The 14999-nt window shown below is 43.9% G+C and overlaps 1 protein-coding gene across 3 annotated transcripts in view; it reads left to right on the top strand.

Annotated features, from left to right (window-relative positions):
• The first annotated feature begins 4854 nt into the window (after positions 1–4854).
• NETO1 (neuropilin and tolloid like 1) overlaps positions 4855–14999 on the top strand; it is a 99451-nt gene continuing 89306 nt past the window's right edge. Inside the window, exon 1 of one of the 3 annotated variants that reach the window (XM_083746957.1) lies at positions 4855–8276. In XM_083746957.1, coding sequence (XP_083603083.1) covers positions 8249–8276 — 28 coding nt within the window. In that variant the 5' untranslated portion in view covers positions 4855–8248. The remainder of the gene's footprint in view (positions 8277–14999) is intronic. The other 2 variants (XR_014566204.1, XM_083746956.1) reach the window with 2 other exon arrangements.

Here is a 14999-nt window from a genome sequence, read left to right as displayed (position 1 = left end):
TGTCCACCACAAAGAGGTGTACATCAAAAGGCAGGGAAACAGGTGCCACATCTATTTTTAGCTGCATTCCTATGTATTTCAGCATACTGGGATGGGAACCTTTTGAAACTGGCTCTGCTTATGTGCCTGTAACAGAAATCTGATATACAATTAGCAGGTGAGCCTTTTCCTACCGTTTATTTCAACACCAGGAAAAGCTACAGCTGCTTAATTTCTGTGTGCCAGATAACGGAGTGTGTGGTGTAGTTATTAGCAGTACTATTTTTCTAGAAAAAGAGGTGCTGGAGTTCACCACAAGCTTTTCCTTGTTCTTTTAGAATGGAAATGGTGCCCACCTGAAAAGTGCTCATGGGAGCTCTGGCTGGGGAAAAAAAGCCCTGGTTATTAGAGGTGTGTTAGAGTGATTGGACTAGGTCCAGAGATCATATCCCTTATCAGCCATAAAACTCAGTGGATGACCTTGGGCCACTCAGTCTCTCAGACTCACCTTTCTTACAAGATTTTTGTTATGTGGATAAAAGGAGGAGATCTATGTAGACCATCTTGGAAGATGGAAATGCAATAAATTAAAATAACTGATAGTACTGTTAAAGGCACAGGAGAAAGGTTAATCAAAATAGTGGCATTCTTATACAAACCATGGCTGCCTTTAGCTGTCAATGGAGCCATGTTCTTAAATGCTGTGGGAACCCACATCAGCCCTGTGCATTTCTGTATACATGAGATTATTCTTTTGTCTTCGTACTACGTGCCCAGAGCATACTGGGCACATTGACACAATCAAATTTTGAATTAGCTGAGATACACACAAGTATCAAACCCAGACCCATGGCTTACAGTTCACTTGTCACTTTGTGTAAAACAAGCCAAGAGCCACAGTTAACCATAATTTCCCATTCTGGCCAAACCAGGAAACTATGGTTAACAGCTTCCCAACAATCCCCAAAACTAAACAATAATTGAAAGCTGGCTTCCAGATCCTGGGTAGTTTGATAGCCATTAACCATAATTTGCTGTTGGTATCAAGATGTAACAGGAAGCTATAATGAGCTGCATCTTCCTGGCTTGTTTGCTCATGCAAACAAGCAAGAACAAAGGAGCTGTGGGCAGGTGTGCAAAGCTCTTGTATATCCCTTTTTATTAAGCTGAGATTTGTTCATACAAATGTGGCCAATGTACAACCATCATTACTGAGCATGAAGGTTCAGTTTCTTCTATCCTTCAGGCTCTCACAGTTGCGATTTCTTTTGGTCTGTTTTACAGTTGTGGAGCTACATTTTGGTTGTATAAAAATGCTTATGTAACTATTTTATTAAGTACTATTAAAGGGCCAGAGCTAATCCCTGAAGAAGACAGTCCTACAAATGTATTTTTGGTCCTTGTAGCATTGCAGTGATGGGGGGGGGGGGAATTATAGCCACTAAATGTTGCCAGGTGCTGTTTTTCCCATCATTGTCAAACTGTGATGGGAGAGGTGGCAGCTGTGCCACTTCCAGCTTCCTCAGAGATCTTAAAAAGGGACAGAGGTCTGCTCCTTTGGAAAGATGGCTGGCCTGGCTTATGCTCATATTGTTCCAGCATAATTGAGATGGCCTATGTTTCAAAACAAAAACAAATCATGGCTTATTTTATCTTCACAGAAGGGAAAATCACTTCCCACACAAAGAAAAAAGGTTTGGCTATTTAAATACATTGGACTGGTATGGTAGCAGGTGCAGGACAGCGGCTCTTTTTTGGCGCCTTAGCAGCATTCAGATGAGAGAGACTTGGTTAAGGACACTTTAGCTAAAGGGCTAGAAAGCACACATGTATTTATTTGGTAGAGACAGCATTCATAAAACATATGTCACTGAGCATTCGCAAAAATTTATTCACCATGAAATTGTTCATTTTTGTACTGGTTAATTTTATAAAATGTGCCCCCCTCCCACCAGAGACATTTCATTAAAAGATAATGCTAATATACTGTTTTGCACTACTTACAGAATCCCTCATTTCTGAATGCATTGCTTTCCGTAAGATGGTAATACATTGTTCAATGTATTGCATTTTCTAGGGATTCCACACTTTCAATCCCTTCTCCTTGTCCATTTCCACAATTTTACTGTTATGCACACTGATGTTTTCTCTCAAAAAGTCTTTCAATTTGGGAGTGTCAAGCTTTTCAAAGAACTTTTAAGTTACTAAGCATTTTGCAATCTTTTTTGTTTTTGCCTTCACATGATCTGGTAAAATGAGTTGTCATAAGCAAATTCACCTGCATACAGTACTGCATTTTTGTCAATACTGTATGGACATTGTTGCAAGTAGAACATGAGAAATGCTGCTTTGTATATTGATTTTGATATTCCTCTTGACCAGCTTACGGCCTTTTTTTGTAATGGCAATCCAAATATTTTTTGCTTTTGGCCTGCTGGATCAGGCTATATGCATTTTATACTTTCAACATATGCATTGTATAGATCCTACACCTATTCAACTCTGCTTTTACAAATGCTAAGAACAGTTCTGCTGGATCAGACAAAAGACCTATATGGCTCATCATAGGGTTTGGGATTGGATTCAGATGAATGCTAAAAGCTGAACCAATTCAGGTCAGCCTATGATTAGCTGGATTGGATTGACGAAGCCTTGAATCACCCTGGGTCAAATGGGGTCCACCTGGAGCAATCCAGGGCTGTCAAAAGCAGGAGCAGTGGAAAGAAAAGGAAGTGAGCAGATAGTCCACATGCATCTCCTCCTCCTCTCTGACCACACTGCAAAGTCCCCAAATTAGTTTGGGCCCTGGATCATCAGAGTCACTCCAAAGCCCAGAACTGGACCCCAAATTAGATTGGGTGTATGTGCGAAGCCCTAGTTCAGCTCTTTGTCCTCACTGTGGCCAACTATTGAACGCTCACAAACAGGACATGAGTGCACTCATGATCCCTAGCCACTGGTGTTGCATATTGCCTCTGATATTGGTTGCAGTAGATAGCCATCATGACTAGTAGCTATTGGTAATATTATCCTCCAAGAATCGAACAAATACCTTTTGAAAGCATACCAAGTTGTGGTATTCTATATTTTAAATATGCACTCTGTAAAGAACTATATCCTTTTGATATCCTAATTCTCCCACGTTTGAGTTTCATTGGATAGCCCAGGTTCTAATATTATGATAGAAGAAAAGCTTTATTCGCTTTCTCCAAACTCTACATATTTACCTTTTCCCTAAACAAAATGGCCTGAATATTGTAACCTTTTCTCATAGCTCCAGCCTCCTGATGATTTTGACTGCCCTTTTCATATTTTTTCTAGCTCCAGGTAGACTGCTATTCTAGCAGACACTTCTTGTTAAGTTTATATTTTCTCTACAGGAAATTGTCTTCTCTCTGTTCTCCACAGTAACCACAGTAACATTCTTTAGGGTGACTGTAAGTGAAATTGAGAACAGGAAACAACACTAATATCAGTATGGTTCTTACCTGAGTTATCCAAGAATCTTAATCTGTTGACAGAAAGTTATGGTGCTAAGAAGAATATTGGGCGATGTAACAGTGAGTTGACTATAATACACTTGGTCTTGTGTAATTATAATCACCCTGTAATTGGATCTAAATGTGAAAGAAGTTTCTCAGTTATCAATTAGGTCTTCGATTTATGGCATGCTGGAATCTCCATATGTAGTTGAACTTAATGGGCAGAATCAAACCATATTTAAACACTTTTGACCATTTACTGAACTGGATTGGGCTAGTATGTTTGCGACCTGAAATGTTCACATCCATTTCAGCAAGTTGGAAACACACCTTACAGATTAATAAAGAAATCAACTGAGCATGTGAACACAATTTCCCTTTTACAGATGGGAAACTTGTGGGAATGTTTAGGGAGGCAGGAGAGGATATATTATTTATTAATATCCTTCTATAACTTAGCAGAGTTTTAACATTCCCCTTTTAAACACACAGTGGGTAGCTGGTTGCAAGCTTTTTAAAGCTTCTCAATATAAATTCCTGGCAAGATCCCTTATTTCCCTCTTAAAAGAATCATCATGCCACAATCTTTTTTAAAGTGTATAAAAGAAGTTTACTCAGAGCATCATCAGTTCACAATTGGATCCCTGAAGACAGACTTAGTGACAGATATACATGTGAATCTATCCCATATGGAGATAGTCTCTTTGTTAGCTGAAAGCCAACAGGGCATCTCTAGCTAAAAAGAGCCACTCCAACAAAGTGAGGAAGTCAAAAAGAGAGGGAGGAGGCTGCATGCCTTGTGCTTTTGTTACCTGCGCAGGTAAGGTCACACCCACGTCTAGTCACATGCAAGAGGAAGTATGTCCCAGTCCAGGAGGAAACTGGAAGTTCTGACTGGCTGGACCAAACATCCCCTTTCATGTCCACGCTAGGAATACGAGGAATGCTGTATTTGACTGCTACCTATGTATCACATCCCACAAAACTGAGGTCGCGTGAAAGAAAATGACTTGTTTCAAGGCCACTTGAGCAGGGATTTGAAACCTTGCCTTCCAGGCCTAATGCTACAGCTCCTGGACCACACAGTAGCCCTCTATTACTTTTTTGGTGCACCAGATGGCACACCATACACGACCAGCCACCCCAGATAACACTGCACTGTGCATCTACACATCCCTCCCCTTTCTCAGTGTACAGCATCCATCTGGCAAGAGGAGGCTGTGTGGATTTCTTGCTGTTAGAAAAGGCAACGCAGCACATTTCCCTTCAGAACAGCCTATTCAGCTGTTTTCCTTTCTACTTTTTTTAAAAAAAGAAAAAACTGTAATCTTTTGTAAGCAAACTATAACTTGAAACTTAGCCATAGGTTGTCTGCATTGCCCTGCAGAAGGTGTTGTCAATCCCTCTCCCTCCCCGCTCCACAGCGTTTGCTACAACCTGAGCCTTCTGGCTCCTCTGCTTGATCCGTGTTGTTGCTTGTGTCTTTTGCGGGGGCTGCTGAAGCGGGTGGGGAGGAGAGAGAGACGCTGCACAACTGTGGGGGGAGACAGTTGATCTTCCGGAATGAGTGAACTGTCACTCAGGCATACCCTAAATTTGGGGGTGGGGGGCGAAAGATTAAGGCAGCACTTTTACTCCTGGTTTAATTGATAGCTATAAGATTAATACGGCAAACTACAGGAGGCAAGCTGAACGCGATCAAAAAAGAAAATAAAGTATCGTGGAAGGAGACATTTGCTGCAGAGCCGGCTTGAGACCTCTAATTCAGGAAGGAAAAGGAAGGAAAAATTATACCATCTGCCAAGATGACTTCACAGTCCTTATGTACCAGGAACTTTATTGCTGACAGCGTGGATCCTTAAATCTCTGCGGTTTGTAAGTGTATGGCTCATGGCTACATATGGGATGAGTCCACCTGGTACTTGGAACGTGTATGGGGGAAAACAAAAGCAAGCCGGATCTCAATCTACTCTGGAGTGAGCACCATTATTATTTTTTTAACACTTCTCGACTTCTTTATGTCTAACTGTCTAACGGAAGTGACATCCGATTTTGGCTGCTACCTTTGAGTGGAAGTAACCCCATAATTGAACCCAGTGGAAGTTATTTCCGAGTGCACCTGCACGGTGCAATTCTAGCATGCATATAAGTTAACAGGGGCTTCTGAATATACGTGTCTATAAGATCAGGAACGTTTAGAGTGGATGGGGTCGCTGTCACGTCTTCTTTCAAGGCAACTGGTTATTATGGATCGGGCTTTGGAGTCTGACTTTGGGTCAAAGCATGCATGAGATGTGACTGTCCAAGTTGACGTCTTTTCATTGGCACAAGGGAAAGGATCTCTATATTTTGCAGCCGACTGTCTCTTTCTCCCAGCTGAGAACCTCCTTTCCGTTCTCGAGGGACAACACACCATTCCTTGGCTTCTTGGAGTAGCAGACATCCGTTCTTTTTGCTCAGAAAAGTCGCTTGCAAGAAATCCATGTGTTTTGGGGAAACTGACACCAGTTGGGAACCAGTTTAAATTAAAAGAAAAAGAAAAAGCAGTCATCTGAACCTGGGTCTTTCTTGGCATCAAGTCCTCTTCCAAAGCAAGGTGCCCGATTTCGGCTGAGACCCCCCTACTTGGGCGTAAGCGCCCATAGAAATCCGCAGGGCTTGCTACTTCAGCAGGAAGATTTAGGCTGCAAGAGCCGCGGAGCCCTTTGCAACCAGAAGTGCAGTCGGAAGCATTTACGGGAGGGGAAAGAGGGCTTGGAAAGGCCCCCTGGTTTGTTTGCCTCAAGTCCACCCCCCCTCCCCGCGCCCAAACAGGGCTTGCTTTGCAGGTTGTCTCCCGCGCTTAGGACCCCCATCCTCTCTTAGTGGCATCTAGAACAGAAGAGAGACTCTTCCCCTTCTCTGCATCAGCTTTGGAAGCAGCAGGTGTTGGAGGAGGAGGAGCTGCAGCAGCCGGAGGAGGAGGAGGTCGAAAGGGGGTGCATGGTTCCCCCTCCCTTCTGCTCCTTAACTATCAAACGATTTTATTTTCAGTCACCTCTCTCTTCTCCCGCCTCCCTCTTCTTCCTGGGTGGATGCCTTTGCCAGTGGGAGAGGGAGATCGAGAAGGAAGCAGCGGCGGCGTCTGCCGGCTGGGAAATCCTTGTGTGTGATAGAAGCTGGTACTGCGGACTTTGCCCTTGGCAGCAGCTGTGGGAGCCGCTGGCAGGAGCCAGAAAGAAGGAAGTTGGGCCCTGCCGGGGGTGGGGGAGGGAAAGGGTATCTCTGTCCCCTTCCAGCTCCCGCACTAGCTCTCTAGATGCCCCCTTTCCCCCGCTGCCTCCTTTCTCACCCTTGACCAGCATCTCCTCCTGCTACTGCTGCCGGAGCGCGCTCGCCGTCTTTGGGATGGTGCTGCCTTGATGGGGAAGAGGCGGCGGCGGAGGAGAAAGGCGCCTACCTAAGCGGGTAGGAGAGAGCACCCCTCCCCCCCATCCTCGCCTATCTCTGGAGTGAGGGGAAGAGGCAAGCGTGCGATCAGCCGCCAGAGGATCCACAGCGAAACTTTTATTGCAGCTTCCACCCACCCACACATCCCCCAGCCATCCTCACCCCCGGACAGCATCCTGCGCGCTTGCAAATGGAGGGACTGCGGCTCGCAGGAAGATTCCTGGTCTAAATTGGCAAAGGGGGAAGCAGCAGGAGGCGGTGGTGGTGGTGAAGAGCAAGGCACAAGTTAAAGGGCGACCAGAGAGAAGGCGGCCTCTTTTTTTTCCTTTTTAATCTCCGCGACTCTCCTGGCTTCACTTCGCCCCTCGCCACTTAGGAAGATCTCTAGGGGGAGAAAACACACACCCAGATTATTGTCCTGGACTGTTGAAGAGGACACCCCCCTCCCCCGGACCGGCTTTCCTTTCCTTCCTCCTCTCTTCCTGCCCTGCTGCTGAGCGATGGGCTTCTTCCAACCCTCCGCTCCGGCTTGATCCTGCGTCGCAAGGGAGGCAAAATGGACTTGGCCGGTTTGGAAAGACTTCGGCTCTAACTGAATGGCGCGCAGAGATCCTTAAGCCCCTCCTTGGGTGACTCTTTCTTCCTCCACCCCCCTCCACCCTCTACCCCCTTTTGCTGCCTTCCCCTCAACTCTAGCCTCTCCCCTCTTTGGGTGTCTCTCCCACCACCTTGTCCGTCCGAGAAGCGAGATCGAGGAACTGATGACGGACCCATCGCTCACCCCCCCTTCGATGCATCAAAAGAAGCTCCAGGGCCGGGAAAGGTTGGCCTCGAAATTCTCCAGGAAATACTTGGGGCTGCTTTTGGTGTTGTATGAAACTGGTGATTAAAGGGGGGGAGCCTGGAAAGGAGGAGAGGAGACGAACCCTCCCCCCCCCCCAGCCTTCACTTTCTCGAGCCTAGTGGCTCCTGCCGGTGGTGGACTGCGATCTCTGGAAGTGGAGCTTGTGCGTCGAGGGCTCTTGCTCTCCCTTCCCCGCCTTGCCCTTCTCGGCCAGTTATGCAGACTCCCTGTGGTGGTTGCTGCTGCTCCTCCTGCTGCTGCTGCTAGGATCCGATGCTGGCCGCTCCGGAGCCAGGGGATGGAGATGGGGGGCTGATCATCGCCAGACGACGGTGAGAGGGGAAAGGAGAGAAAGAGCTGGAGAGACGGGGGCGCTGATCCACTTGGGTTCAGCGCGAAGCGCGCGTGGGCTTCAGGCTGCTGCTCGGGTCTCCCTCCTCTTCCCACCGCAGGAAGCCCTCTCGTCTCTAAATGGAATTAGTGGAGATCGAAGCCCCTTGTGTAAGGAACAGACATGATCCATGGGCGCAGCTTGTTTCACAGTAAGTAGATCTCCGCCGGATCCCTCAGGGTCAACCGTGCCCTGTGCTGTCCGCAGCCCACATTGGCCGCCGCCGCCACCTTCTTGGGCTGAGAGCATTGTGTGTAACCCAACTAGTAGAGGAATCAGGTGCGGAAAGCTTAATGGCGTAGGTGTAAATACTCCCCTCCTTTTCCTCCTCCGCTCCCCCCCCCCGCATTAAAAAATATAAATAAATTTTAAAAATGTAGCTACTGAAGATTTGTTTGTTTTGACTAGGATGGAGTTCAGGAGGTTCCAATCCTAGAGCTTGTAGCTTTCAAAGTCATGCGTAAAAGAAAGAGGTGGGGGGGGGGAGAGAGAAAGAAGGATGCCCTGCAAAACTCTCTTTACCTGCCCCCACCCCTCCTTAGCTATTGAGGTTTCAGGCCGCGGTAAGCTCCCTTACGGTAGAAGTCAGCAGCACTGGAATCGATGGGACTTAACCACGTAATTGTGTAAGGGCAGAGATTAGACGTTTACCAGTCTGGCTGCAGTCCTAAATCATTAACTTGGAAATAAGTCTCATTGAAATCAGTGGAGCTTACTTCCATGTAAATGGGTCCAGAGCCCTCTACATTTTCTAACTCTTCAGCCCCATTTCAGGTTTGATGCTGCGATTTTGACCAAACCAAAATGACACATCCATCTTCTGTGCCAGTTCTAGGACATCAGCATTAATCCAAAGTATAAACTCATTGATTACTGTAATTACTGGGGATTAGTGCCAGTACTGAATTCGGACAGTAGTTGTTGTAGTCATCATCATCACGGAAGGATGAAATCCAAGTATTTGGAATCAAGTTGGTGATTGTTGATTCACCCAGTTTTGTAGCAGCAATCTTTCTTGGACTTATTTCACTAACTGGATTTTTATTTTTTTTAAAAAAGTTGTTATTGTGTGCGCATTGTGTTAAGCACATTGCAGTTAAGCAAAAGTTACAGTAATGGAAGGGAGATGAGTGGTTCCACACACATACACACAATTCATTAATAGTGGACAGTCTTGGCTTTTTTAAAAAGAGAGAATAGTACAAAAGTGGAGGGCATGCACGTATTGACATACAGAGGGCATGCAGTTGAGACCAACTACTAGGATTTAAGCCAACTTAATTTTATGTGAGTGTGCCCACAAACATTGTGTAAAATGCCTCTGATACCTGTTTTCTTTGTGAAGTATCAAAATAGTTTGGAACATTAGTAATGGCCAGGGAACTTTCCTTTGTCTTCTGTTTATTTGCCCTGTTCATGTCTTAAATTGACTTAAGTTGTATCTAAATAATGAGCAGGAAGGCACTTGGAGTCTACACAAACTGCACACACAAAATCTAAGCTTCCTGAGCGGTGTGGAATGTGGGGAAATAGTGACAAGGATGACCCAATGAGAACAACTCTTGTTTTACCTCTTTTAAAGCTCAATGAATGGGACTTCTGTGTCAAGATAGCAGACTGTCCCTTTCCCCATTTGCTGCACAGCTTGCCTTTTTGATGGAGGCCATAGAAAAAGTAATCAAAAGAAGGGAAGATAGATTTTGTATTAGTACATTTCTAATCAAGTGAATGAAATTAATTTAAAAAATCAGTTATGTATAACCACAGCCAAGTTGTTAGCGTTCAGTTGCCTAGTAGCTAATAGGAATGCATAACATCTACAGTACTTTTTAATGTGCAAATGGGTTTGTGCTATCTAGCTCCATTTGATTAGAATCAAAGAAAATTCTGCCATTAAATTTAATAGGATGTGAGTGTTCCTTTTATTTTGCCTGCAACAGTAAATCACCATTATGCCCATTTTTCAGATGTAGGTGGAAACAACTGTATGATAGCCTTCAGTTTTATAATTATCAGGAGTTGATTTCCAGAACTAACTGAGGTTGTGATTCCATGCAGACTTAATGACCAAGTTCATGAGTTTTTGGATCAGGGTGCAAGGCCACAACATCTGATGTAGTTAAACTCAGGACTCAGTCATTGGTATTTTATGTGGAAGTGTATTAAAATGATTGGTGACTAACTGCAATTAGAATTGGGGTATCCATCCCAATTCATGTTAATGAATGGTGTTAAGCATGCATGAGAGGGCACGGGACATAATGCATTTGTATTATATGGCATTGCACGCACTCTCTCTGTTAACATTGACTTTAAAGCCACCAATTCACAATGCATTCTTCAAAACATCTTCTTCCAAGAATAGCACTGTTCCTTACTTTTCTGGAATTTTTGAAACATCACTGGCTGTACATGACCAAAAAGTGCTGCTTAGGGAAATGAAAATGTTTTGCACACTGCTAAGAATTATGCCTTCATTTTCCTATATTATTAGAAATCATGTAAAACTTTTTGAGTAACTTGGCATATGCATTCCATTCTGACCTCTTTGGAGTTATGTCAGGCATGCTGGAACAAATGTTTTCAACTATTAGAACAATGCAACTGGAATATAGTCCCTATTTTACCCCTCCCCTTGTTCTGTGGCCTCCAGCAGGTCACATAAGTTTTATGAGTCCCGGTCTCTGCATTTCTAAAATGCCATGAAGCAATTCCTATGCCACAGAATTTCTAAAAAGTGTTTTGGGGCTCCAAGGCAGCAAAAGATATGTGCTTGAAATTACACATCGGCTAAATGAAGAGTTTTGCCCATGTCTTACAGAGTTATGAATTGGCCTTGCTGCTAGGTTATCCTAGAGTGCTAACTAACCTTTGTGGCATGGAATCCAGCTATGCCACCTGAAGGCAGTGCTTCTCTTTCAAGGATGTCACACATTATATCAAAAGGCAAACTATCTCTATATAGCTACTAAATGAACACAGTCTTCGCCATCTAGCAGGACCACTGCAATTCGGAGTGACGTCATGGGCACTTATTGGCTACATAGTCCCCTGACATCCTTCTCACCTCTGCAGCCATTTAGGATGCAGTTTCAAGGCATAGTCTGAAGTTGGTTGGACGAGGTATGTGAAACTGCCAAGTTGTTAATATTTATTAATTACAGTTTTATCCTGCCCTGCCTCCAAGGAACTCAGGTCCAAGATCACCAAGTGAGCTTTGTGAATGAACAGAGGCCTGAGTTCAGGTCTCCTTCTTGTAGCCAGTGCACTGACTGTTTCTTCAGTGTGACATCTCCAAATGTTGTCTTGAAACTATGTATAAGGTTTCAACTCCTGTGTGAGACTTTTCCAGGCTGAGCATTCCTCTGACAAACACTATTCATCTAAGTGTTTTTGGGGGGAGGGGAGTGGGGCAGGGATGGACATATTCATCTGTGTATGTGTGTGAGAGACAGACAGACAGACAGACAGAGAATATATATAAGCTCTCTTGTTTCTGCTGAATCGTTATGAAAATCACAGTACTGCTTTTAAATTGGAACCCGTAGGACAACCCCACACTGCGTAAAATGAGGTGGGACTACATTTTGAACTGCTAACATAGCTGATGCCCCAATATTATTCAGAAAGAGCCTCCAACCCTGCAGAGAGGGGTTTTTTATGGGGGGTGGATTGCAGGTGGCTGCAGGGGAGAAGAGGCAATGAAAAACTTTCTTTCTGTGATGTTCAGTAAGTTAATTTATCTTAAGATTGAAGCCATCATTGTTAGTGGCATCCATGTGACAAATGTGAAATATAGTTTCTCTGGTCTAAGATATGTGTATCTTAAGATAAAGGTTTTGGGCTCTAGAAGTGTATGGGCACACATGCATCTTGACTGGAACAGTGCAGAGATGGAAGAAGGGATGGAAAGGTGCTCCATCAAGACTCAGCACATCAAGACTCTAGAAACTAGTGTGTCTGTATGAGCAGGGCAGGTACAATTAAGCTAGACATGCTTCTTGGTACCCACAAAGGATGAATGAGTGCTCAGGTTAATGTGCATCTTCAGTAGTTTCTTCTCATTTTATCCAAATGTCCACTAGCTTGGAGGCAGTAGAATTGATATGGCCTGACTGATGGAGGCTTTGTTAAATTTGCTCATTGGATGACCTTGAAGAAACAAGTACATCTCCTAGTCTTTGTTCATCAAATATAACAACAATTAACTACGCCATCACATGATTACCACCTTGCTTGTAATAGGGGTTGTGGAGAACTAAATGTGCTAAATGCACCATAGAGTGACCAATTTTTCAAGCCCTCAAATTGCAGCTGCACTGATTCACAAATATGTGAAGCCTTATCTAGAAAAGACATACTGTGTAGTGCCTTCAATAAGCACAGAATCAATTTCTTATTTCTTTGCACATAAAATACACATGAGTAAATGGGTAACTTCATTGTGCTCATGTTTCAAATGGTAACAGCTCTGAAGGCTTACTGAGCCTCATGCATTGCAGCAATCCATCTCTGAAGGAAAAGTATGTTGACAATCATGCAAGATTTATATAAGAAACAAAAACTTCCAAGTATCATTTGCAAATTGCTCATGCAAATGATATTCAGTAAACTGAATGTATTCTTAAGTATGGAGTAACAGCAGCAGATGCTGCGGCTTACAGAAATGGTGGTTATGCTCTTCCTTCTTATTAAGTCCTCATTATCTCAAAGTATTTTCTCTGCTGAGTCAGCTTCTGATCCCAAAGTGCTCTGCCAGTACAAACCCCACTAAACAGGATTTCTGCTGGAGGCATGCTTTGAGGATTGGCTGGAAACCAGCTTGGCCTTATTCACACGTCTAAGCTCACAATACCGCAAGTTAAGCAGGCTTCTAACAATATTTAATTAACAGAAAACAACTGAATTCCTGTGGTCCATGTTTTAGTCTAGTCAGTTATATTACTGGCACACTCCACCAATGATCTCTCGCTTATTAGCCGAGGTACAAGGCAAGCTACCAAAATAGTTCCAACAGCACTTACAAAACACCAGACGCAACACAACAAACTTTTTGAGAACTGAGCAGTAGTAGAGTTAGCTACTGAACCTGGTGGAGCATGCTGTGGCCAAGGAGGTCATGTAGGTGGGGCCAATATGCTCACATGAGTGAGACAAAGGAGGTCACATGGGCAGAGACAAGTTGTTCTGGTTTTCTTCCCATCCTCCTACCTTGCAAAGGTGTAGACACAAAAGGATTGCAGTTGTATAAGTCCTTAATACCTAACTAAACTGAAAAGTGTTTAACACTGGTTTTAGAAGGGGTTCCTGCTGTCACAATTTCTAGTGTGGGTTAATGTCACAATAACCACACACTACTCAGAAGTCAGCAGCACTAAATTCTATAGGGATGGCTACCAGATAGGACTGAATCCTCAGGTTAGTCTTAAAGGTGCCAAATAGGACTGTTAACATGGTCCTTTCTAAATTTTCAGCATTATGGAAAAAGGTTCCCCCTTACTCCATTTTTTTCACTTCTTTGGCTTCTTTCCAGATTATGGAGGGCTTTTAAATGGACTAAGGGTGCAGGAGACCAGGGTTAAAGTCATTCCTCATCAGTGAAGCTCCCTGGGTGAACTTTGGCTATTCACTGTCAGTCTATGTCTCAGGTTTGTGAGGATAGAATATGTAAGAAGAGAATAATGAATTGGTTCAACCCAGAAAAGTTGGTCATGGGCAGGTTGCAGCACGAACAAGTCAATTCTATGGGTTTTGGTGGCTGCCTTAGGGTGCAATCCTAACCATCTTTACTCTGAAATAAGTCCTGTTACATTCAATGGAGTTTACTCCAAGGTAAACAGAGTTGATTTATTGACTGTGTTTACATCACCTTCCCAAACGGGAGTTCTCTGGATTTCTCACAAGCAAAACACAACAGCTAAAAATGTGCATTAAAATCAAAACATCATTAATGTGCAATTTAAAACATTGTTAAAAGTAGACGTCAGGTTAATACTTTCCCAAGAATATACATGTCAACATACAGATGCTATACATAACACAGGACAACATGAAAAGAGTCTGAAATGCGCTTTTTAGCTTTAACTGAATTTTGAGTTGGGATGGGAGTGAAAAGGCTGTGGGGAGGAAAGACTGAAAGAAAGGAGTGGGCTGGGAGGGACAGGGCCTGAGCACTCATAGGAAAAAAGGCAGGAATGCAATCCACCATCCTACCCAAGCCATTTCTTTGGGACAGAATTGCTTGTTACAGGGGTGTCACCATCTAGTAGTGACTACCGTATATATTGCTCTATAAGACTCACTTTTTTCCTCCTAAAAAGTAAGGGGAAATGTGTGTGCGTCTTATGGAGCAAATGCAGGCTGCGTAGCTATCCCAGAAGCCAGAAAAGCAAGATGGATTGCTGCTTTCACTGCACAGCGATCCCTCTTGCTGTTCTGGCTTCTGAGATTCAGATTTTTTTTTTCTTGTTTTCCTCCTCCAGTCTTGTGGTCTGGTGCGTCTTATAGAGCGAAAAATACGGTATTTTGATTGTCTAAGCAGAGATGGGCAGAAGCATTTAAGAAGCCCCTCAGTCAGTGGAAATGTATTAATAATGACTGTGGGTGACAAGAGAAAGGCTGGACTATGGCTCTGGAGATTTTGGGGGGCTCTTGGAAGGGTTATGCGCCACTTTGCCCAACAGAGGAGCCTCCCCTGTGGACAGACCAATTACAAAAACAGACCAAGAATAGACCATGTTGACAAAACCATAATATTTAACAAAATTATACTGAAAGACAGAGGTCACTGGAGAATTTACTGTAGTATACCAGTTCACCTGTTTGTGAACCAAACAGATGCTAATAACTTGGTTTGGCTTAAGTAGACCAAATA

The sequence above is a fragment of the Podarcis gaigeae genome, assembly GCF_964106915.1.
Source record: "Podarcis gaigeae genome assembly, chromosome: 7".
NCBI classification, from domain to species: domain Eukaryota; kingdom Metazoa; phylum Chordata; class Lepidosauria; order Squamata; family Lacertidae; genus Podarcis; species Podarcis gaigeae.
Note: the sequence above shows the minus strand (reverse complement) of the source record. Positions and strands in the feature narration are given on the sequence as shown.